Genomic DNA, 24,961 nt, shown 5'->3' with positions numbered 1-24,961 from the left:
GTGTCACGTCATCATCTGGCGCTCCTGCCCGGACGTGAGAAGCGACGGCGCAGCGCGGTGCAGCGCAGCTCCGGCTCCCCTTTCCCCCTTGCCGGGCGAGAGGTGTCTATGGGGCACCCGCTGCCGCCGCCGCTACCGCCACCGCCGCCGCCGGGTGCTGTCTCTATGGCGAGGAGGAAGAGGAGGAGCGCGAGCTCAGCGACACAAGTAGATCTTGCGTCTGCCACAGACTTGGGGGGGAGGGGTGGGTTGGGGAAGTAGAAAGGGGGCGGGAACGGTGAACCTGAGAGGGTGCGCGATGGCGCCAGCTGGAGCGCGGCTGGAGGAGGAAAGGGCTGGGCGGCGGGGGGTGGGGAGGAGGGTTAACGGGGGTTGGGGGTATGTCAAGGGGATGGCGCGGAGTGATGACGCGAAGGCTTTGTACCTGGGGCTTCGTTGTGGGACGGAAATTGGGAGTGGAGGGCGGTGGCCTAGATCCTCAGCTCTTGGTATTCCTTCCTTGGCGGTGCTTGGGAGTCAATCGGGCTCCAGTCAGTGGTTATCAGCACCTTTGCACTGGCTCTTTGCCAGGGAAGAGAGTTAGCTATGACTTGAATGTGTCTGTACGGTCCTCGCGTTTGGTTGGAAACCCGCCGTTCTGAGATGCTGCCTCTAGTGATGAGAAGGCCTCTAATGCCTCTTCGGGGCTTTCTGGAACTGTAGTAGAGAGAGAGGTGGTGAAAGCAATGTTAAACTACAGGTTTTTTCCAAAGTGTGTGTGTGTGTGTGTGTGTACGCGCGCGGGCGCGTGTGGTGTTTTTAGCAGAGTGAAGAGAGTTATAAAGGAGGGTTTCCCTGCATCTTTGGTTTCTGTTCTTAGAGCACTTAGGTTACATTTGTGACTGAAGCGTTTAGAAGTGGAGGTCACAATTCCCTTTTTTACGGTTGTCTGTAATGATTTTTTCAAACGTGTGTGAAAAGTGAAGGAGCATCTGGAATTTCCCTGCTCAAGAATCAAAACTTTGGTCTGTAGTGTTATAATTTTATACCATGAAACCTGTGTTATGGGCCAAAAATGTAACGCGTGTTTGGTAACCAGGGAAAAATGCTCTGATTTTTAGGACATTAGAAAGAAACAATTTGAAACGGAGACACTCTATTGCTTCCTTTCTTTCTTCCATCTGCTGTTACAGACATTGAAACAGTTTCTGAGGCTGCTACTTATTGCTCAGAAAGAGCTTTTTTTTTAATTGGTTTACTTTTGGCCCCTCCAATATGACTTGAATAAATTCCAGTAAAGTAGATTTTGTAACCATATCAGACAAATGTTCAGTTCATGAGGAATAAAAGCAAATACTACCTTTGTCTAGTAACAAAGTGACATCTTTCACATGTAGTGGGTATTTTGCTTTTCATTTTTATCTGAAAAGGGATGTCTTTATGAAGTTCTATTCAGATAGTGAGTTGAATTCAGAGGAATCTTTAATTACTGGAAAGTTTTAAGAAATGATTGGTGTGTACACAAAAAGCACTTTTTACATAACAGGACCAGGAAGCCTGTGATGTCCTTTTTTCCCTAAGTCACCGTGTGACTTTAGACAAGTCACTTTCTAAACTTTGATTTTCTTATCAGAGACTTTGAATAATCTCTTAAGTTTTGGTCAACTCAGTCATTATATAATTCAGATTTCTGATAGAGCTGGTTCTTATTTTGACAGGTACACAAATAAAGGATAAAGTATTTTATGAAACAAATCTTCAATCAAGTGTAACATTTTGATGCTTGGCAGCTAGACCCCTTGTGCCCTCACTATGCCAGCAGCAACTGTAGACCATAGCCAAAGAATTTGTGAAGTTTGGGCTTGCAACCTGGATGAAGAGATGAAGAAAATTCGTCAAGTTATCCGAAAATATAATTACGTTGCCATGGTATGCCTATGAGCAAATCCTTAAAATTCTTTTAAGAATGAGGAAGGGGGATTTTAAATATCTCAAGTTCACCCCTTTCCTTGATTTTTTAAAAAAGGGATTAACTTAATTATGAAAAGAGAATTTTGTCAATGACCTCCAACTAAAGACCACCAAGAGCACACCTGTAATGTGATGAGTTGGGTTTATTACTTATTGCCTTGAGGGAAAATCTGCTATTAGAACCATGGGGCATTTGAGTATGAGAGTGTCAGAAAGGACTTTTAGGATTTGGGCTTGTGTCAGGTGGTTTTAGGTAGGAAGTTAGGAAGCAGGGCTTTGCTCTAGATGGATGGCTGTTGGGAAGCTGGGGAAATTCTGTGATAGGGTATCTTAACGAGTCTCAACCAGAATAAAAGACTAGAATGAGGCTAAAGCTCTGAAGAAGCAACAGTCACTCATTAGCTACCATAGAAGGATGTTGGGCCATTTCTGTGGTTTGGACAATGTTTGTGCTTTTACATATGTTCAGTCATGATTACAAAGTGGCCTTCTCTGATGTTAAGAGTGTGAAATTGTTTATATTCAGCAGAAGAACCTTAGGACTTAGCTGTGAATGCCAGGTCTGCTCCAAGCAACACTAAGGCTTAATGTTAATACCAGATGGAGCTCCTGTTTGTCTTTTCTCAAACCAAAAAATTCTGATCTCCCAGTGAAGCATTGTTGATTTGCAGTTTTGTGTTTGCTTTTTAATCAGTGGATTTCCATGAACACACTGTGCTGTTAAGTGTTTCTAGTTTTGCATATACTATTCAGTCTGCCTAGACTGTCTACTCAGTTAATTATTTTGCTTCTTTGGCACTGTCTTGGTGAACCTGCTGTTTTCTAGATTATTAGCTTCAAGAAGGGATTAGTGTCTTAATCATCCTTTCTCCCCCCACCCCCAATACCTAGCCTAACACGTTGCATCCAATAAAGTGGTTGTTGAGTTGGACTGAATTTAGAAAAGTTTTAATTTCTTTACTGCTTCAGAGTAAGTTGTTATTTAGGTTTTGTTTTTAGTTTCCTAATTTGCATTTTAATATTAAACTGATGTATTATTAGTATATTGAACATAAGAAAATAAATATGCTTTTTTTGAGAGGAGCAGGTAGTTTGTTAAAATATAAATATTTGAGTGTACATAGATAATGTTTTATATAATAGATGTTCTCACCCATAATTAGAATTGAAGTTATTTTTTTCCAGTAGAAATTCATTCAGATAATTTATTTCTCAGGCGATAAGGAATGAAAAACATTAGAGATGCCATAACATTTTACAGGAATAAGTGGTGGCATGAAGTTTTTAAGGTCATGCTTTCTTTGGACTGTAAAAAGAATACTGTTTAGCACAAGAAATTAAGGTTTTGGTGTTTAGATAAACCTTATTTCAGAAAAGCAGTTGGAAAGTATGATGCATTTTCTATTCTTTTTAACCAGTTCTTCATTGATTTTAGCATTAGAATACTGTGAGCAACATGTATTTGTGATTTTTTTCCTCCTTCCTTGGGAATACTTAGTTGCATGTATTGAGTGTATCTTACACATAGTAATTTTTTTACTGATGCAGTATTTAAAGTAAGAAGTCATTTAAGTTTGGAGAGTTTTATTTTATGGTTCTAAAAAGTAATGCTCTTCCTAGTTAAAAGGTACTTTGTAATCGAATATGAATTGTGTAGGACATCACCTATATCAAGAGTCTTTGACTTGTACCCCAAATTAATTATTTTAATTATTTGTGGATTGTGCTTTCAACCATTTAGTAAATAATAAACCTTAAAATATTTTACAGGACACCGAGTTTCCAGGTGTGGTTGCAAGACCCATTGGAGAATTCAGGAGTAATGCCGACTATCAGTACCAACTATTGCGGTGTAATGTAGACTTGTTAAAGATAATTCAGCTAGGACTGACATTTATGAATGAGCAAGGAGAATACCCTCCAGGAACTTCAACTTGGCAGTTTAATTTTAAATTTAATTTGACGTAAGTGGGAAATAAATATAATTCAAACCTGTTTTAGTTTGATTTTAGAAGTGAATTTCCCTGAAATGTGACAAATGAAATTCTAATTAAATTTGGTATCGTTATCCTGGAAATACTTAAAACCTTAAATTTCACAAGGTGTTTTTGTTTTTTTTGTTTTTTTTTTTAATGGGGCAAAAAAATCAGGATAAAGAAGACTTTTAAATTCTAATATTTTGAGTTTTAGAGATGTTACTTGAAAAGTACGACTGGCACTACTTTGAAATTTGGAAAATTGGGTATTGAAAGTATCAGTAGAATAAATAACCGTATCTTAATTTTGCTTTCAAACTTTGGAATTTGAAACATACATGTCTCTGTTGTAATAATTATTCTTCTTGTGAAGAGATTTTTATTATGGTCATACTTCAGTTTATGTGTAGATTACACATCAAAAGTGCTAAAATATTTTTTAGAAACTTGAGTGCCTTTTCCTTTCATATCAGTATTTTATAATGCTTATGTTTCTAGTCAGCCCATAGAACTTTTTATCAGTTATATATAGGAGGAGTAATAGTAGCCTTGAGCCTGGTATTTCTTTTAGAAACAATTCAGAATCTGAATTCTTACTCAAATTCTGGATCAGAACCCAGTTTCCTTACTTATACTACTTCTATATCATTGGTAGGAGTAGTCTTGATAGTTTTGGGAAGTTTCCACTGATTGGGGGTGAGGGCAGATTGGTTACAAACTGTAAGATGGGAAATGTTTGATACATTTTGAGTATGTTACTATACTGCGCTATTCTTCTACTGCACAGCCTCTGCTTGTGTCATATGATCTAACATCTGATTTGAAAAATAGTAAAAGAAGTTGTAGGACAATGAATGGTGGTGCCATTGTAAGAACCTCCCATTCTCTGTGATGTGCTATTTAGCATATAAGATCTAAAGAAAAGCAGGGCTGATGATTTTAGATGGTCAATGGTGCAGTAGTATGGCTATGTTTAGCATGACTGTTTCACTCTGTTGGATTTAATAATGTACTTTCTGGAATTTCGTAAAGGGTACAAGGTACTCTCATCTATTCAAACTGACAGTAACCTTTTATAAGTGTGTAGTTCTCAAAATTGCCTTTTCTCCTTTCCTGGAAAGATAACCCTTTTTAAGATTAGTATTCTACTATTTCCTTGGTTGCATGTTATTTTTTTTTTCAAAGTTCATCATTAGAACATTGTTCTTTACTAAGGTATTGTTGTGATCTCGGTACGTGAGTAGGAGGACACCGATCAGTGTTTTTCAGTTTTGGTTAAGTTGACATTTTTTTTTTTCTAGAAACATTTTTGTTTTAATAACTGCTTTGTTATTAAAATCTTTGAAAGATATTTTTTCTTATACAGAATACTGCTATAGTTTTGCTACCATTCATACTAACATTAATGTCTTAAGAGATGTTTAAGGATAGAGTGGAAAATATTTAACTAGAGAGGGTCAGTTGGAGGATAAAACCAGTACCATGTGATGTGGAGAAAGAACCGTGAACATGAACAGAATCTTGGATATTTCAAAGAAAGATGAAAATTGGCTTTTTCATTGATTGCCTAGACTGAATGTGTCAGCACCGGGAACATAGTGTTGAGAAAAGTTGGTCATGGTCATTATAACCTAGTGTTATAATTATGTCTTCTGTTTTCTTTTGCCCAAGTCCAAGAATTAGAATTGGTAGGTCCAGATCAGTGTTTGGGAATTCACTGTAAACTGGATTTGAAGTTGATATGTACATGAAAATTGAAGTAGAATATGATATCTGATGGTGAAACCCCAGAGGTTTTTCTCTTGGAGATTGTGACTTAAATGGTCCAGGTGTGGGACTTGGGAATCCATATTTTTGCTAAGTTCTCTGAATGTTGGTTATCATTGGGCAAGTTTGGGAAATACTGGTTTAAATAATATGATACTCCCTGGTGACATAACATTGAACAAAACAGACAAAAATCATCGCCCTCTTGTAGCTTAAATTCTTATTTAAGTTTAGATATCCTAGCTTGACTTTTGAAAGGTAGTCTTCTAGGAATAAGATTAGGAGAGCAGAGTTATTCTAGCAGAGTTCTTCATTTTAAGCAGTTTACTGTTTATCGGGGCCATTTGAAAGGCTCATCGTTAGAGGAGGCATCTCCTTTTTATTTAAGATAGAATGTAGTTTCACTCAGTCACATCAGATGCTTCGCATTTGGTCTTCTTCCTGGTACTGCTGAGAGCCTGGGAGTTGGACCCAGGCCCTCACCCCTGTGGCTGCGGCTCCATTTGGCAGCATTAAAGTGGCTGCTGAGACCAAAAACCCCTGACAGGAATGTGTCTGTTACTTTGTGGTGGTAATGGCTGGTGAGTAGAAGACACTTTTTTTCCCCAAACCCAGTTAAATTTATTTAACTTGTGAACCGCTAATGAAATTGATAGTATAGATTAAAATCTTACCATTGGATTGTTCTGAATGATTATTATTTACTGTATGAACATTTTTCCACAATACTTAATGACCATTATATTTAAATTGTATTTTCACTCCATATATGCAAAGCTTTGGAATTAAACACCAATCTTCTCTCTCGTTACTGACATTACAGTTTTAGATGTAAATGGGAGAAAATCAGTTTGAAGTATGACACTTTTGAATGTTGTCTTTCTTTTTCTCCTGCCAGGGAGGACATGTATGCCCAAGACTCTATAGAGCTACTGACAACATCTGGTATCCAGTTTAAAAAACATGAGGAGGAAGGAATTGAAACCCAGTACTTTGCAGAACTTCTTATGACTTCAGGAGTAGTCCTCTGTGAAGGGGTCAAATGGTTATCATTTCATAGGTAAAAAGATTGCCTTGAAAGTGGCATTTGTGTTACCATTTCCTGATTGCTTCACACTTGGTTTGGGTCACTCTGTCAGCAATTTCAGGCTTAGTTCTACAAAGTATTGGCTGCCATATAGCAGTCTCTTAACTCTCCAAGCTAATTGAAAAGTTAATTTAATGATATGGGATCCATTTTAGGCTGTCAAAGAGATAGTATTGCATAGTCGAAAGAGGGCAGGCTGGAAAAGTAGACCTTGGTTTAAGTTCAGCAATCCCAGAGTTCCCTTCGTGGCTCAGCAGTAACGAGCCCAAGTAGTATTCATGAGGATGCCAGTTCAATCCCAAGCCTTGCTCAGTGGGTTAAGGATCCAGCATTTCCGTGAGCTGTGGTGTAGGTCGCAGATGTGGCTCAGATCCCAAGTGGCTGTGACTGTGGTGTAGGCCAGCAGCTGCAGCTCCGATTTGACCCCTAGCCTTGGAACTACCATATACCACTGGTATGTGGAAAAATATATATTTTTTGGTGAGGTGAGGGCCTGGGTCCAAAATCAGTCGATCGATCCATCCCTCCATCCAGCAGTGCCATTTGGAATCTGTGTTACCTAGGGTTATTTAACATTTCTAAGCCTTAGAATGGAAACATTTATTCATTTTAAAAGTATTTATTTGTTATCCTTCATATGCCAAGCACTATGATAATATTCTAGGAATTAAGCTATGAACAAAATAGACTAAAATCTTTGATTTCATGGAGTTCACATTCTGGTGGGAGTAGACAGACAAGTTTTTTAAATGATGAAACGTATATTTTAGTTTGTTAGGTGGTGGTAAATGCTATGGAAAAAAATTGATAAAGAGAAAGCTAGAGGTGTGTGTGGTGGATTTTAATTTTTTTAAATAGGATATTAGGAAGAAATACTTAGAATTAGCTTAAATTGTTTTAATGATCAGTAGTGACATATTTAAAGCATCTAGTAAAGTGCTCTACACACAGTAAATTCTCAATAAATGGTAGTTTTTAATTCTTATCATACAATTAGGTTGTTGAGAATTTCTGGAAAGGAAATTCTATTTTGTATAAACAGACTTTTAGCTAAGAGAAAGAGTTTTCCTATCTAAGTAAACTACATTAAACTGGCAACTCAGGGACTAAAAGTGCTTCGGGAATGATTTTATTTGGCCTTTTGTTATGTTTTTAAAATGCATTGAATTATGCAGGTATTAATATTCTCACACTTGGTCTACTTTATGCATTTAAAAAAAAAAAAAGAGTTTCTGCATGCTGTGTAATTTCCAGCACTGGCCTCAGTAATAAAAGACTAGTGAAGGACTGTTCATACCGTCAACCTCAGCGTAGTACTAAGCAGTCATTTTTGAGCTGGAGTATTGAACTTACTCATATCCACCTATCTTTTTTTCTCTGTTTTCCTTCACTTGAGTCTGTACCTCAGGAAATGAGGCTTAAGTCTCTGGTAATTTGAGGGATGTTTTTTGAGTTCTTTTTTCACTTCCCTAGTCTTGAAGATGCAAAAGAACTGGAAAGCATTGTCCTCTTTTTAACTATGTATGATAGGTTCTTTCATTCAAAAAATAGTCTGAGGCATTACTTTGTTTTAGGCATTGGAATATTAAGATGAATAAAAACAGGGAGTTCCCTGGTGGTCTAATGGTTGGGATTCAGCAGCCTGGGTTCAATCCCTGGTCTGGGAACTGAGATTCCACTTCAAGGATGCCTGTCATGGCCAAAAAAAAATTTTTCAATTTTTTTATAAAAGATGAACAAAAGCAGGGGTCATGTCTTGGAATCTAGGTTTGACTATTTGAGTAATTGTCAAGATATGTAAGATTTCATTCTCCTAAATGTCATTAAATATTTTCTTCATAGTCTTATTTCTAGTAGATAAGGACTTAAGAAATTTATAAATACTAAATTCTAAAACAACTTTGTTTTTACCTAGTAGTAAGCAAATATATTGACTTGTATTTTAGGTAGATAAAGAAGTTACTTTCTTGTCAACTGCCAGAAATTTAAAGGTTTCTAGTGTTTGTTTATACCTTGATATTCCTTAATGGTCTTCAGTATTAAAAATGTGTTTTTCTCCGTGTTAAGAAGTATAATTCTAAACCTTGAATAGAAATTTATTTGTAATCTTCCTTTAAAAGATATCTTAGTAGCATCTGTCATCAAATATTTGAGTCCCAACTAAATGGAAAAGTTTTTTTAAGATGTGATACCTCCCTTTAAACGCATGGAGAAAGCAATACCTACGCTTTAAAGGGTGATAAAAAAGAACTTGTCTGAGAACTCTGTGGGAGCTGAGCTCTTTAGGGAAGGCTTCGGATAGAGGTCCTTAAAGGTAGACAGGGAGAAGGAGGTGCGATTGTGGGAGAAATGTGGGGCGATATAAACCTGTGGCGAAAGCTAAACAACAGGAAGAGGAGATCTTGAGAGTGTGGGAGTTTTTTATTCTCTAGTTAGTAGTTCTCAGCTTTTGCTACCTTCCTTCTTTCATGAGCAGCATTCCTATCTCTTGGGGATTGAGATAGGAACAGAATTTTGAGTGAAGAGAGTACTTATTAATAAAATCACCTAAGGGAAGTGAAAATACTTTGTTAGAGAATTACACTCTGGATTTTTGAAGTATGTGACCTCTTTATATAAAAAATGGGAGGATATGCATTAATTTTTGCCTTCTAAATGCCAATTCTCTATCTTTTGGCTTTTTTCCAAGTTTCCATTCATCTTTAATTTTTCAGATGTTTGCTGTGGACAGCTTGATACCCCTTAGAAAGTTCTCTATTTAAGGATTACAGAATGGTAGTTTGGTAGTTCAGTGACACATCTGGGCTGGTAGCAGAGATCTGTATATTAGTATTCCTAGATGATGAAATGACAGGTTCTTACCACTCTCTGTAAATGATGGCATTTTCCCATTATAAACATGTTCATTTTCTCTGTTCTTTTGTGCCCTTTTTTTTCTGGTTGATTCCATTTTTTCCCCCTGCATAATGACTCACTTAAAAGAAAAAAAATTATTTTTTCATCTCTATGGTATTTATGTTACTCTTCTTTATTCTTTAACCCTTTTCTAGTGGTTATGACTTTGGCTACTTAATCAAAATCCTGACCAACTCTAACTTGCCTGAAGAAGAACTTGACTTCTTTGAGATCCTTCGATTGTTTTTTCCCGTCATTTATGATGTGAAGTACCTCATGAAGAGCTGCAAAAATCTCAAAGTAAGGCTTTGAGTGGCTTTATCTGTAATCAGCACACTATTCAGAGTGGGTGACTGACTTATGCTGGGCTGAGGTGTTGCTTGAAACCCTGTTTTTAAGTTTTATGTTAAATGCAGGTACACAGAGTTCCTGTCATGGCTCAGCGGAAAGGAATCTGACTTGCTCAATGGGTTAAGGATCTGGTGTTGCTGTGAGCTGTGGTGTAGGTCGCAGATGTGGCTTGGATCTGGTGTTGCTGTGGCTGTGGTGTAGGTCGAAGATGCAGCTTGGATCTGGTGTTGCTGTGGCTGTGGTGTAGACCAGCGGCTACAGCTCTGATTTGACCCCTAGCCTGGGAACCTCCCTATGCCACGGGTATAGCCCTAAAAAGACCAAAAAAAAAAAAAAAAAAAGAAAGAAAGAAAAAATAAATGAAGGTACATTATCTGTGCATAAATAATAATTTATAGGAAATCCTTTTGGGTTTTAAATATATATTGGCAGAGTAAGTTTTCTACAAGATTCAAACCAAAGATGAGATCTTTGTCATTGCTTGCCAGATTGAAAATCATAAGCCAGCACAGAAACTGGTTCTTGGGCACAAAAGTGCAAGCTCTCCCTCTCTCCCAACATGCATAATCCTTCTAAGCAAGATGAAGTCTGAAGTGGTCAGCCTTGTGCAGATGTTGTCAATCGTGTGGCAAAAAGAGTTTCCCCTTCAGCTTATCTTGACTAGAGATGTTATTGGGTCTAGTCACAGGGTCATGTTCCTAGGAATAAACTATATATCTAAAAGGATTTTTTCCCCCAGCCCATGGATGTCAACTTGTTAGTAAGTGCTATAGTTAGGTGGGTAGTTCCTGTTTAGACAGCCACTTACATTCTGGCACTTTACCATGTGTATAATAACTTTTACTTCTGAATGCTATTTCTTTCAAAAACAAACTGTCTTTAATAAGGAAAAGGGCCCCTTTACTTTCAGAATGAATTCACCTATGGGGGTACAGACCCCAGAGCAATGTAGTGGTTTTATTTCTCAGGTATGTGTAATTAAGCTGTAACTGAAGAAAGACATTTAGAAGTAAAGTGGTTGCTTCATAGAATCTACATCAAGGATGATCAAATTTTCTCCTCCCTAGCTTTTTAGAAAGGCAAGGAAAGTTTTACTTTTAGGAGATGGTAAAAACTTTAAGAACTTTACCTTTATGCTGAAAGAAATAATTTAGGAAGCGAATAAGGAAAATTTGCTTTTGACAAATGAATTGAAAATCGTAAGAGAAGCAGTCTTTGGGCCAAAGTTTGCTTGCCTCATTACAGGATACAGCATATAACAAGGGAAATTTTTAAGAAAGTTAATAACTTCATGTTTGTAGCACCTAAGAATAGCAGAATTTTGTGCAATTTGAAGAGACTTCTGTGATTTAAGTGAACTTGCACTAGACTGTCTTTACTCTGGAAAGGATACCTCCTGAAAGTATTGCATGCTGAGAATCCAAGGCCTCAGTGTTTTAATCTGGCTGTGGAAATGTTTTTTAAAATTGACATATCTGTACAAAGACAGTTTTTGAGAACAGAGAACCAAATTATTGTTCATTATGCATGTGTTATTGGAAAATTACATATTTTGACTGTGCCCTGAGTAACCAGCTGTGTGAAAATTTAGGTTAATGACAAAGGTACTTTTTGACCTATAGTCAGCGGTACTGAATGACTCTATTCTGTTGCTCTCCTAAGCAGCTGCTAATGATACCTAATCCTTGTGCTATTTTTAGCACTGAAGCTACTGCCTTGCAAAGTACTGTTTCAAGCTGTGATGTAGTGAAGGGCTAGTTTGCTGGTAGAGGCCTTAGCAATTTACAGAAGAATTTCTTTGTTTCTTTGTCCTGATGCTTGTTTCTTTCCTTTCTCTCCTCCCAGTTTCTCCCAGTTTAGTCTCCTTCCTTCCCTCCCTCTCCATTATTCCCTTTCTTTTCCTTTCCTTCAGTCTCATTCTTTCTTTTCTAATTCCAGCAATATTGACGTAGATGGGTGTTTAGTAGATCCTTCCAAGGAGATGTATTCTTTTTTTTTTTTTTTTTTTTTTTTTGCTTTTTAGGGCCACGCCCAGGGCATATGGAAGTTTCCAGGCTAGTGGTCAAATTGGAGCTACAGCTGCCGGCCTACTCCACAGCCACAGCAACACGGGATCCGAGCTGGGTCTGCAACCTGCACAGAGCTCATGGCAATGCCAGATCCCCAACCCACTGAGTAAGGCCAGGGATCAAACCTGCATCCTCATGGATACTAGTCAGATTCCTTTCCGCTAAGCCACAACAAGAACTCCCAGAAGTTGTATTCTTATAACGACATATTCTTTTCCTTAACAAACAAAACCATAGTTAAGCACTTAGTTAATTCTTATGGACTTGACTAGTCATGATAGCTTTGTTTTGTGGAAATTATTTAGATTAAATTACTGAGAGACAGATTGGTGTGAAACTTAAAAGAAAGTTTACCTTCTCCAGTCAGTTTTATAATGGATGGATGGGTGGATGGATGGACTGTGAAGGTGCTCATAAATGTTACCCTGTATACCTGTTACCTTGTATACTATCTGCTTCCCTCATAATTTACCTGCCTATTACATGCCTTACATAGTACAGTGAAGATAAATTTTCTTAGTTGGGATCTCATTTTCTATTCAATTATAAATATCTCCCACATTCTATAAATACGTCAGTAATTCACATTCTCTCTTTTTTTGCTGATCTTCATAAGGTCCGTCTTTACATACCAAAGTTCATTTCTATTTCAGTCATTGTCTTAAGTTATATGATTTGTGAATTCAGGTGTTGCAATGATTCTTTCTTTTGACAGGCAATTTTTCTTTCTTGTAGGGTGGTCTACAGGAAGTTGCTGAACAGTTAGAGCTGGAACGGATAGGACCACAACATCAGGCAGGATCTGACTCATTGCTCACAGGAATGGCCTTTTTCAAAATGAGAGAAGTATGAAGACATCAGTGCCTTTTTCTCAGTTGGTTATTAAGTTGAGAACATTAAAATCTGATGGCAAAAGTTTGGGGGCAATAAGTACTTATTAGTTGAAGATAAAATTACAGGTACCATGTAAGTCATATCTACCGCACTTGAATGAAAGTAATCAAAAATAAGTCACCTTGAAATGTAGTTCAGAGGGAAATGAAAAGAATAAGTTCTTCGTAGAATAGAATATTTAAACTATTTTAGAAATCATGTAGGTCCAGCCATACTGTTTTTTAGGTGAGGAACCAGGCTTTTATCGAAGGTCATACACATTACTAAGGGGACAACTCCAGAGTACTTTCTGTGGACCACATCAGTGTTGCTTCTCTCAAGTCAAGGAATCCTGATGTTAAGTTTCCCCCAGCATCGTCTTGTCTTAGGTTAAACTGCTGATAAAAATAGTTTGCTCTTGCCATTCTTCAGTACTTTGAGGATCTGCAGAGTAGGACCCATGCTTTTTAGTAGATTCTTACAAAGAGGTTTTGAATTCTAAAGGGGTTAAATAAATCTGAAATAGTAGTTAAATCAAAAATCATGTTGGACAGATGCTCCTAAAGTGGCAAAAGGCAGAGATAAATTCTTCAAATATAAAGAAGGTATGGAAGAATGAAATTTAACGAACCCAAGTCTACTTAAGTGATAGGCACAGGTATACTGTACCACAGGTAAATGCAAAGAAAAAAAAGTCGCTTGTAGAAAACAAAACAATAGACTTTTTGCTTATAAAAAAATTTCCTCTTTGCAAAATATTTACTGTAGAATTTTTTTGAGTATATACTCTTAGATATTAAAGAAATTACTGAGAACAACACTTCTGGGATTTAAAACTTTTTGTAGAAATATACTAATAATACATCTAATAGGAAGCATAGAACTTTTGTTAAGTGGTATTGATTCAGAAGTGATTTGGGCTGTCTATTCATGACAAGTAAATGTTTTGTTGTTTTGTACTTCTTCCCAGTGCTATTAAGACAACATTTTGGATTTTCAGCTTTGCATTTAAAAAAATGCCTTAATGGTTCAATTATTGGTAGATTCTCTGTTACTGATTTGTTGTCTATATTTTTCTTAGCTTTATTAAGGATAGTAACCTAATGTAAATGTTCAGATTTAACTACTCAGACATGTTTGGGTTTGATTTTATTCTAGCCAGCTTAGTAGCACAAGGACCCAAGGCTACTTATAAATCTTAACTCCCCCTCCTCTGCTCATTATTGGCTACTTTCATTCATTCTCATGATTATTGTTAAATTAATGGAATTAAAAATACCTGCCGTTTTTCCATGATTATAGATTCTCATAAAAATGGTCTGAGTGTTAATAGGTGTGTGTTGGTATATTTTTGGTAGTCTTTTTTTTTTTTTTTTTTTGGTTTCTTTTGAGCTCTGTACTTCTTGAGAACATCAGTCTTAAACATTTAATGTGTGGCTTCAGAGGAGCACCATAGAGAAGAGCTGTCATTATAGTTAGTGAACAGTCATTACTTACATTGCTGAAGTTTAAATTACCAGTGGTACCTTTTGGTTAAAATTATCTTTTTTTTTTTTTTTTTTTTCCAAAATTCCTTTTTAGATGTTCTTTGAAGATCATATTGATGATGCCAAATATTGTGGTCATTTGTATGGCCTTGGTTCTGGTTCATCCTATGTACAGAATGGCACAGGGAATGCATATGAAGAGGAAGCCAACAAGCAGTCATGACATGAAATAGTTCTTTTTATTTTATTTGAGCAACACACATGCTTGTATATAGGTTTTATCTCTGGTTTAATCCCTTGAACAATAGACATTACTTTTTTTTTTCATAGTTCATTTTATTTTCTGCCTTTCAGTACTAAGTATGACCATTCCTATCTCAGATCTTAATAAATAGAAAAGCATTCAGGTTAAATCTGGCCTTAATATACTTGTTAGTAGGCGTGTGTGACAGAGTGGGGAAAGCTACATCATATTGAATACTTTGATAAACTTTACCTACTTGAGCTTGGTTTGTTTTTTCCCTTTCTGAAATTAACTAGCACTGACTGTAATTTATTTCCCTGTTTCATGTCTCCCTTCCATTCTGCAGGAGTTTTAGCTATTTGAAATTGTGGACCATCAATTTTGCACTTTAGAGAGTGATTCTGACTCAAATCCTCTGTTTTATCAGCAATTTTGGTTTTCTTGCTCTTAGCTGGAAAAATGACCATCTGCCAACTCTATACAGTATTTGTTTTTGACCCACGGAATATAGCACATGCATTGTGCAAATGGTTGATTCAGCAAGACTACAAAAAAAAAAAAAAAAAAAAAAAAAGACAAAAAACTACTGAGGAGCTTAGTAACTGCTGTTTCTGTACGTAGTATTTAATCTTCCAAGCACATCTAGTGTCTGTCAGTTTCTAATTGGCATGTGTAGGCTGCTCTGTGACTGAAGAATTTTTCAAACCAGCTTTACACCCTTCAGGAAAAATCGTTTGTGATTGGATATTTAGTGTCTGCCGGAAAATTGGTATCCAAGATACTGAAGCTGCAGTTATTTTATGATAGCACACTTCCCTTGATCTGCTTGTTTTTATTCCATCGCTGTTCACCCTTAATTTTTAAAAATTTTATAGCCATACTCTCGATGCTCTTGATTTGTTGATTCCACAAATCAATTTCATTAAGATCCAAAGATAGCAAGTCTTGAGGTATATTTTGTACCAAATTAAATTAGAAGACAAAAAATTTGTGCTTTCATAGTTGCTACAAAGATAAATAATGGAGAGATTTGGTGCAAAACAACAAAATACAAAAAAATGTATTTATTAGCTATATATATATATGTATATACATATATATATATAGCTAATAAAATTACCTGAGGAGTGTAATGCTTGTTTATTTTTTTGTGTATATCTTTGCAATCTATTTTATATATATGGACAGAAGAGACTGTGAAATATTTAGCCATGCAGAACATGTGACCAGACCAGAGCATGTGTAGGAAGACATTTTGGTAATCATTAACTCTGCCCTGAAATGATGGACAAGTTATGATGTGTGTTGTCTACACTTCAATCAGTAATATTAGCAGATCTCCAAATGTTAGCCACATTGGTTTGTTTCCCTTGTACATTCTTTATTCATGATATTTCAATGCTGTAACGTAACTGGGTGGTCCTTTTTAAACAAAACATTATTTGCGAAACAGAGGGTATTATTTGTTTTTAAAGCTTTTGTAAATAAAGGCTTCAGAAATGTTTTCTTATATATGTTCATGACTGGTAATTTTGTTTTAGAAATATTTGGGGGATATTGTGTTTTGTTTTTTTAATTTGGACAGTTGAACAGAACTCAGTAGCTTCATTCACTACCTGATTTTTAATGTTTTAATTGAAAAATCAACCTGAGTCATTTTTTGCATTTCAACACTGTTGACTTTTTTATGCATACCTGAACTAGATGTTAAGAATTGACTTCTGTCTCCCCTTTCCAAGAATACATTTATTCCGAAAGACTTAAAAGTAAATGCCTTTGGTAACTTACTGTGACTTCTTTTTAGAGCCAATACGATATAGCAGGTATCTAATTTTTTATTTTGATCTTCACCTCTTTGAAAAAAAATAGGAATTATAGAGATTGCCTTTTGAATAGCTATGTACTTGCTGAATTTCCTAGTTTGTATCAACTTTGATTTTTGTCTCTAAGAGCTAATATATTTTATAACTTCTAAAAGAGGAACATTATAACCTTTACTAAATCTAGCTTTTGGATAAAAGCTATTTGGTTGATAGTTTTTTTAGTGTTCCTAAGCCATTAATTCTGGACTCATCATATTCTGTTAAATCTCCTAGAGCAAGCATCAGCAGAGTATGGCCTACCAACCAAAATCAGCCTGCTGCCTGTTTTTGTATGGCTGGTTGAGATGAGAATGGATTTTACAATTTTTAAAGTGGTTGGTGGAAAACAAAAGAATAGTATTTTCTGACATGTGAAAATTACTTAATGTCCATAAATAAAGTTTTTTGGAATGCAACCACATTCATCATTTATGTACCACATGGCTACCTTTGCACTACAGTGGGAAAGCTGAGTAGCTGCTACAGAAACTGCCTCTAGCATTCTTATCATTTCATATTTCTTCTTGGCATGCTGTAAAATCAGTGATGCAGATAATGACCTGACAGCATTTGTTGTGCCTTATCTCTACCACAATTCTTTTTTTTCTGTTACTAATTCTCAAAACTGGAAAGGTGCTCTTTGAATGGTGTGCTTTTAGGTATGTTGGAGTGCAGATTTATATTATCAAATTATATGGTAAAATATTGGGTTTATTATGCAGTGAAACTAATAGCTGCTAAAAAAAAATACATGTTGACATAACCAGACTAAGCATCCATCACAATATACCCAACTCAGAGTTCCCGTAGTGGCAGGGTGGTTAACAAATCCGACTAGGAACCACGAGGTTGCGGGTTCGATCCCTGCCCTTGCTCAGTGGGTTAAGGATCCGGTGTTGCCGTGAGCTGTGGTGTAGGTCGAAAACGTGGCTCGGATCCTGCGTTGCTGTGGCTCTAGCGTAGGCCGGCAGCTACAGCTCTGATTAGACCCCTAGCCCTGGGAACCTCCATATGCTGTGGGAGCGGCCCTAGAAAAGGCAAAAAGAAAAAAATATATATATACCCAACTCATAGGAAAGCAAGAGTCAATTTAGAAATTTTAAAATGAAGTATCTCATCATGGCATAATTTCTTCACAAGAATAAAAAATGAAAAGGCTGCAACTAAAGCATGTTTACAAGTGGCCGGTTTGTTAGCCATGAAAAGCCTATTATTGATGTTGAGTTATGTTTGAATGCAGCAGCCCAAAGAAATGTATCCAGATAAAGACCATCAACTTTTTAATGGGAGCAGTTGCTTGAAGAGTGAGGACATGGGACATAACAGTTAACTATGGGGCGATGCAGATGATTTTGCGTTGTTTTTCTTTGGCTCTTAATGGGTCAGATGTCACCAGTACTGCCCAGTTGTTCTTTTTTTTTTTTTTTTTTTTTTTTTTTTTTTTGTCTTTTTGTCTTTTTTGTTGTTGTTGCTATTTCTTGGGCCACTTCCTCGGCATATGGAGGTTCCCAGGCTAGGGGTTGAATCGGAGCTGTAGCCACCGGCCTACGCCAGAGCCACAGCAACGCGGGATCCGAGCCTCGTCTGCAACCTACACCACAGCTCACGGCAACGCCGGATCGTTAACCCACTGAGCAAGGGCAGGGACCGAACCCGCAACCTCATGGTTCCTAGCCGGATTCATTAACCACTGCGCCACGACGGGAACTCCCCCGAGTTGTTCTTTATTTTTGAGAAATCAGTGAATTTGAAGTGATTAAAGAATTGGTTTCTATAAATAGTCTCTATGGAATAACTGCAGGTGAGAATATTTTCAAAGAAGTTGAGAAAGCACTAAGTCAGTATGACCTGAAGTGGAATCTACTAAGATATAACTGATGGTGGTAAAAGTATACATGAGCAGGAAATAGTTTAATTGGTCAAATTTTAAACTTGTGAGAAATGTTAAGGTGTTTGGTTGTGGGGGACCCATTTCACTTGTTTCATACACCTTTTTTTCCTAAATAAGAACATTGTTTACTGTTAGCTGCTCTTATTCCAACTGCAAAAACCATGTAAAAAGAGCATAAACAAAAAAAATCATACCCGAAGTGTACATATGTATACAGACTGTCCTGTTGATTCTTTCTGGCCGTTCCAGGGCTCAGCCTTATCCTCTATTTCTTGTTTTAAAAACTTTAAAACATGTTTGCATGTAACACTAAAATGAGTGTATAATCAAGGTTGCTTTTTAAAAACAGCTTACACAATAAATGTTTAAGTCATTTAAGATACTTTTAATGCTAGGGTTTAGTGGCTATGCATACTGACAGAAAAAGACATGAACTCTAAACTCTGACAATAATAGCCTTAGCTTCAGCTGAATGAAAAACTCAAGTTTTTCGTGGTATCAATTCTTTAATTCAGTATCAACGGAATTCTACTCTGGGGCATTATGGTTTTTTCTCAAATTTGATTAAGCACCTTTATCTGTCAAACAGCTAATAAGGATTAAATTCACATCAGGATTGAACTCCTTACAGTGTTGAACCTTCCTGGAAGATGCAATATAAATCAGTTTGTTTTCATGAATCATAAAATACTGTCCCTTCTGAGCAATGAGAAGCTTCTTTAGCATTAACCAGAGCTTGAAATCACTTACCTAAGGCCCCTTTGGTTTAATTGGTACTCAGAAATAAGTCAACACGAAAGATGGATAATCTTAACACACTTCTCCCCAGCTGTAAACTTGCAGTACAGAAATACTGAATGTTGGCTATGAGAAGAGATCAAAGATCTGTTTGGACGTTGTCACAAGTTTTGTTTTTGCTGTCACTCTCCTGCAGGGAGAGGGCTGCAGAGATTTCAAGTTGTCTTTATGGGCACTGGCCAGCCTATTTCACTTGAACTTTTTGTTGGTAAAGAAAAATTAAAGGGTGTGAGAGACTGAGCTCTTAGTAACCTAGACTGTATTATGGATAAGCATCCTCTATACTTACATCCTCTTTTTTTGAAGATGTAAAAAACATCCTATTTCAGAGGCTTTTGTTAAACTGAACATCATGCTGGGAGATACTTCATAGTTTCTGATCCACAGGAATTCTTTTCAAGCAAGCCTACTTGCATTCACCCCTTCAGTGATGTCCACTTGATACAAGTCGGAACACTACTGTAAAAGAATAACATCCATGATGGCAAAGGGAAAAGGAGGCTGCGGGGTTTGGACCATGATAAAGTATAACACAGTTGCCTGTGTTGTGTAACAAAATAAGGGTTTGTTTTTTTCTTGTTTTTTTGATAGTAAATCTAAATCTAGCAGAGAAAATTGCTCAATTTTAAAATGACTTCTCTAAATGTTGGAGTGTATATGCTTTTAATAAGTGACAAACAAAACTGTTAAAGTGTTGATAAAAATTGGAAACTATGAATTTATACCAAAACAAGGTTAAAAAAAACCAAAATTCCAGGAGTTCCTGTTGTGGCTCAGCAGAAACGAATCTGACTGGTATCCATGAGTACGCAGGTTTGATCCCTGGCCTCACTCAGTGCATTAAGGATCCAGTGTTGCTGTGAGCTGTGGTGTAGGTTGCAGATGCAGCTCAGAGCTGCCATTGCTGTGGCTGTGGCGTAGGCCAGTGGCTACCACTCTGATTTGACCCCTAGCGTGGGAACCTCTGTGTCGCAAGTCAGCCCTAAAAGGACCACCCTCCCAAAAAAGAATTCCACTAGGTATCTTTGTAGAAGTAACAAATATTTAAGGTGTATAATGCAGTCTGCTTCCACAGGTTAAATGGAAATTTATTCTAAATTGGCTATGTTGAAAAGGAGTATAGGCTGTTAAAACAGTTGGGATTATGTGGAACAGTTTTCTACTGAAGAATCTTACCTAGAGAGCTCTGTTACTTGTGAAAATCCATTGCCGCAAAGTGTCACTTCAGATAAGATGTAAGTAGATAAGAATCTGTGGTCTGTGGAGGTGGGTGAGATGGTCGTACTGGAGAATACATAGCTTCTTCATGGTTTATAGTGTAAATGGATTTGTGCTGAACTTTTATATGTTTCGAATTTTTTTTAAATTCATAACAGTATCAGAACTATCACTTTTACAAGTAAATATAAGTTCATAATTTTAAGTATAAATTATATATAACTTTATGTTTTTTATATATATACATATATATATTGCTTTTTAGGGCCACACCCGCACCATATGAAAGTTCCCAGGCTAGGGGTCGAAATCGGAGCTTTCTATAGTCGCTGGCCTATGCCACAACCACAGCAACACCAGTCTGAGCCACATCTGCAACGTACACCATAGATCAAGGCAACACTGGATTCTTAACCAACTGAGCAAGGCCGGGGATCGAACCTGCATCTTCATGGATACTAGTCAGATTCGTTAACTGCTGAGCCCTGATGGGAACTCCTATACAATTATATTAATTGTAATATAAATTATATATAAATACAAATTATATACTTTAGAGAAGTATAATTATATTTGACAATATAATTTGTAGAAGTAAATATAATTATATTTGACAATAATTATATACCAAAGTATACAGTGTAATTTCAGAATCAGCCCAGGTTTACATGTACTATTTTAAAATAGGGAAAATTTGCTACTTTATGGTATAATGGAGTAACAGCTTTTTCACAGGTTGTTTTCTTGAAGTATGAATCACATGATTACTAGCTTAATTTTTTGTGAACATGATTCCTAAGACCTTTGTGTTTGATTTTCCTAGTGAAGATAGTTTTTTGTCAAACATATGCCATATTTCCAACAGTTACCTGTTGATTACAGTGTACTCAAATTTTATGGTCTGTTTCGAACTGTCCACAGGCTCATTTAACTGCTAATGAGTAATTACCTCAGCCTGTCATCCACCTCTTCTCAAAAGACCTATGTTATGACCAGGTTGCAGACATGAATTTTTGCCTGTAGTAGTCCTGGTAGACCATGAGGAAAGGTATATTTTGAAAGGAATTTATGTTGTCAGTGCAAAGGCAATTTCATATAGACAGTTTATAAAGATGATCAACCAGACTTTATTATGGTATAACAAGAAGAAATTCGTAGATAAGCAGTTCCTTGAATGTTTCTAGATGTAGTTTATCTTTGAGAAACAAAACTCACTGCACAATGGCAAAGTTAGCTAATGTATATTTTTTGTACAATATTTTTAAATGAAAAAATTCTTAAATATTGATACCTATATGGTAGAATATCTAAAAACAAGAAAAATCAAAATTATCAGCTTAATGGACTATCAGGACTTATACTTCATGTCTTCAAGTTTGAGTTAAGCACTTAAATATTTTAAAGTAAAATGTTTAAAGTATTTTTAAGGTACATTTTATAAATATATACAAAATGTAGGTCTATCTGATACTTTATTCACTGGTAAAATTTATACTGCATATCTAATGAGATATGCCATCATATGTCATTATACCCCCCCAGAAATGAAAACAAAACTAAACGCAAAACCCTTTAAAGATGAGTCACTGTATGAAACCAAAAAGGGAACCATTACAACTTAATGGAAAAAACTTTATTTTAAAAAATGTTTTTAAATCTGTTCCTAATGTGTATTGATTTATGTATTTCAATAAGTACATGAAGAGAGCTAACAGGTAGGGGTGGGGGTGGGGTAACAGTATTCTAGCAAGGTAAAGCATAAAAATCCCACCTTTCCCCCTAGCTTCTAGTTTGTTAGGAGGGGATATCTAACAGAATCCTGTCTAAAAACAGCTCTAGCACTGTGCTTTGAAAAAAAAAACAACAAAAAACCTGGCTGCATATAATTCTTAATGCATCATGTGATGCTGTTGCCCTTAAGACTTTGAGCAGTAGCTATAGGTTCCAACCTGGCACTTCAGGTAATGAAAGATGATGACCAAACAATGCTTTAAGTTAAAAGTAAAAATGTATCATTATCTTCTGAGATTTCTTGAAGTAGATTGTCAGATCAAAATCTTTAAGCTTTTTAAGAAAATCTGAAAAAGACTGCCATCCTATTGTTCAAAGAATTATTCTCAAATGACTTATAAAATGGACCGGGCTGACATTAGTTCTTTCATAAAGTCATTTAATATAAAATTTCATATTTCTAGGAAGGATGAGTAAGTGCAAGGGTCTTTTACTCCATTATCCTCTGGTCTTCTAGTCTTTTGTGTTTGTCTAATTCACATTTTGAAAACTTAACACCATTTTCTCTTTGATTAAATACCAGTTCCTTAGCTTTGTAGTCTTAAAAGGTAATCTGCTTTAAATTCTCAAAATCAATACCAAAAAATGTATATGTCATATTCTAACCACTAACATTTACAAAACTTGCACTCTGTCAAATTAAAAAAGAAAAAAATAAACCATTTTTTTTTAACAGTGCATACAAGGCACAAGAGCTTCTTAGTACATTTACTGAAGCTGAACATTTTGGCATCAACAAACATACCACTTTAGTTTGTCTTAAACTGAGTTTCCAAACAGCACACCATTTAGTTCGTGTTGAACTAAATTTCCAAAAGTATATAATTTTTTGATGATTTGCATAATTTAATCTTAACAGGTATTTGAGGACTTATATCCTCATACAGTTAATTGTCACACTTTGATGAGAGGACACAGAAATAATACAGATTATTAATGAAAGATTAAGCTATTGGCCCACCATGAAATCTTAACAGAAATCTAGTATTTTTGCCATGTTCAATAGGAGAAATAATCCAAAAAGACACTTAAAAGCCAAACCAGCAAAAGAATATCATAAACCAATCTTCATTATTATGGACCTTCCCCCAATTTTTAGATAATTCAAAACATGAAAAATATATTTATGATGTAGTAGAAATGTATTAGTTCTGACAAAAGATTTTCTAGCAAGTTGAGCTCAGGCTTCAATGATCATACTTCTTTTTCAGAATTTGACTAAAGTCTGGCAAAAAGTGGATGGTCATCTTCAACTGCAGGCCACTTGACATCTGTAGTGAATTCGGAGTTGTTCGAGTTGACGCAGGCTGGGGCTGGATTCGCATCAGAGGGAATAAACAATTCTCATTCACCACTCACACCTCCTCATAGGCAACTAGTAGGTTTTATGAACAAAGCTTACCATTGTAATGTCACTTGAAATCTTTCACATCTCAGTATCATAACAGTCTCAAGTTTTCTGAATCAGAAAATCAAAGGATCAGTGGGCTTTTTATGTGATAAATTGTGCTACCCAAATATCTGGGTGAAAACTGGCCCATGAATTTAGTCCAAGTTTTTACAATAGAAGGTATGTTTGTCCTTGATTCATGAATCACAACTACTTTTAATACTTAACAGGAATTTTTGTTAGTTGAAAGAGTCTGTATACTGGATCAAAAAAGTGTTACGCTTTAAGCAACAGCTTGGAGAGAACTAGTCAGTTTGTATTATGCGTATCCAGCCAGAGGGAATGGGAACGGTTGGCTAATGGTGCCTTCCTGTGGGAAGACGCTTCCATCCAGCAATAGCATTGGTACCTTGGAATGAAACAGAAAACATGAAACTATTGTGTTAATGATTAAAAAAAAAAAAAAAAGTAAGCAAAAAACAAACTCATTCCTTGTTTGTTGCAGTAACACCCCTTATACAACATTAAATGTTTTCTATACTAGAAGGTTCAGTCGAGTTCTCCAAATAGACAGACCTCTAACTCAATGCTTCTCAAACTATAATACACAAGACCAGAGGAACCACAGCAGTGACAATGTGAGATCCTTACCCCTCTGGGCCACCAGGGAACTCCCAAGACCAGAGAATCCTGTTAAAATGCAGATTCTGAATCAGTAAAGTCTAGGCTAAGGTCCAAAATTCTGCATTTCTGTTAAGCTCCAGGTGGTCTCAATGCTGCTGGTTTGGGACCCCAATTTGAGTGACAGAGTTCTATGTTGTTGGGTCTGAATTTGTATGAAGCCAACAGGGCTTTAGGAATGACAGGTGAATTGGTAGGGGATTTAGAGAAATAATTTCAAATTTCATGTGCATAGAAGCACAGCATTTAAAAAAATTTCTTATTGTATAAGAGTGAAGGTGGGTCAGGTTAAATTTAATCTATACTTTAGCACTACTATGGTTTAGGCACATTATAAATATCTGGAAAAGATAATGAAGTAAGAAATACTTTATTAAAAGGCCACAGGTCATTTGCTAGTATAGTTCAAAACGGAGAAAAGACTGAAGATATATCATTTAGTAATCAAATTAGGTGTATTACATTCAGTATAAATGTGTACTGAATGAACTGAAAGTATGAGATGTAAAGCAAGAAAAACTATTTTAAACACTATTTTGACTATCTATTACCTTGAGAAAATTCAATTTTTTACACATTGTACTGTCACTGGTTATGTCAACAGAATGAACAACATTACATCAGACAATCA

At 36.2% G+C, this 24,961-nt stretch overlaps 2 protein-coding genes across 3 annotated transcripts in view; one reads left to right on the top strand and one right to left on the bottom strand.

Annotated features, from left to right (window-relative positions):
* Positions 1 to 30: 30 nt before the first annotated feature.
* CNOT7 (CCR4-NOT transcription complex subunit 7) lies at positions 31 to 16,209 on the top strand. 2 transcript variants are annotated; one of them, XM_005672641.4, is made up of 7 exons: positions 31 to 207; positions 1,698 to 1,908; positions 3,721 to 3,914; positions 6,592 to 6,753; positions 9,831 to 9,975; positions 12,831 to 12,941; positions 15,046 to 16,209. In XM_005672641.4, the coding sequence occupies exons 2-7, from the start codon at positions 1,792 to 1,794 to the stop codon at positions 15,052 to 15,054; spliced, it is 738 nt and encodes a 245-aa protein (XP_005672698.1). In that variant the 5' UTR covers positions 31 to 207; positions 1,698 to 1,791; the 3' UTR covers positions 15,055 to 16,209. The 2 variants fall into 2 exon arrangements, with proteins under 2 accessions (XP_005672698.1, XP_003483916.1); XM_003483868.5 differs by having other exon boundaries at positions 14,550 to 16,209.
* Positions 16,210 to 21,571: 5,362 nt separating this feature from the next.
* ZDHHC2 (zinc finger DHHC-type palmitoyltransferase 2) overlaps positions 21,572 to 24,961 on the bottom strand; it is a 72,763-nt gene continuing 69,373 nt past the window's right edge. The window contains exon 13 of the mRNA XM_013984983.3: positions 21,572 to 24,058. The gene's annotated coding sequence lies outside the window, so the exon portion shown is untranslated. The remainder of the gene's footprint in view (positions 24,059 to 24,961) is intronic.

Source organism: Sus scrofa, chromosome 17 (assembly GCF_054392235.1).
Source record: "Sus scrofa isolate SSC_HxYL_T2T_F1_AM1 chromosome 17, Sscrofa_HxYL_maternal_Yorkshire_Landrace_v2.0, whole genome shotgun sequence".
NCBI classification, from domain to species: domain Eukaryota; kingdom Metazoa; phylum Chordata; class Mammalia; order Artiodactyla; family Suidae; genus Sus; species Sus scrofa.
This window is presented reverse-complemented; position numbering and strand designations above follow the sequence as displayed.

Bases quoted from the DNA above. Each gene is read 5' to 3' on its own strand.
- CNOT7 (XM_003483868.5), top strand. From the start codon at position 1,792: ATGCCAGCAGCAACTGTAGACCATAGCCAAAGAATTTGTGAAGTTTGG. The intron at 3,915-6,591 runs GTAAGTGGGAAA...TTCTCCTGCCAG, and splicing joins AATTTTAAATTTAATTTGAC to GGAGGACATGTATGCCCAAG. The intron at 9,976-12,830 runs GTAAGGCTTTGA...TCTTTCTTGTAG, and splicing joins AGAGCTGCAAAAATCTCAAA to GGTGGTCTACAGGAAGTTGC.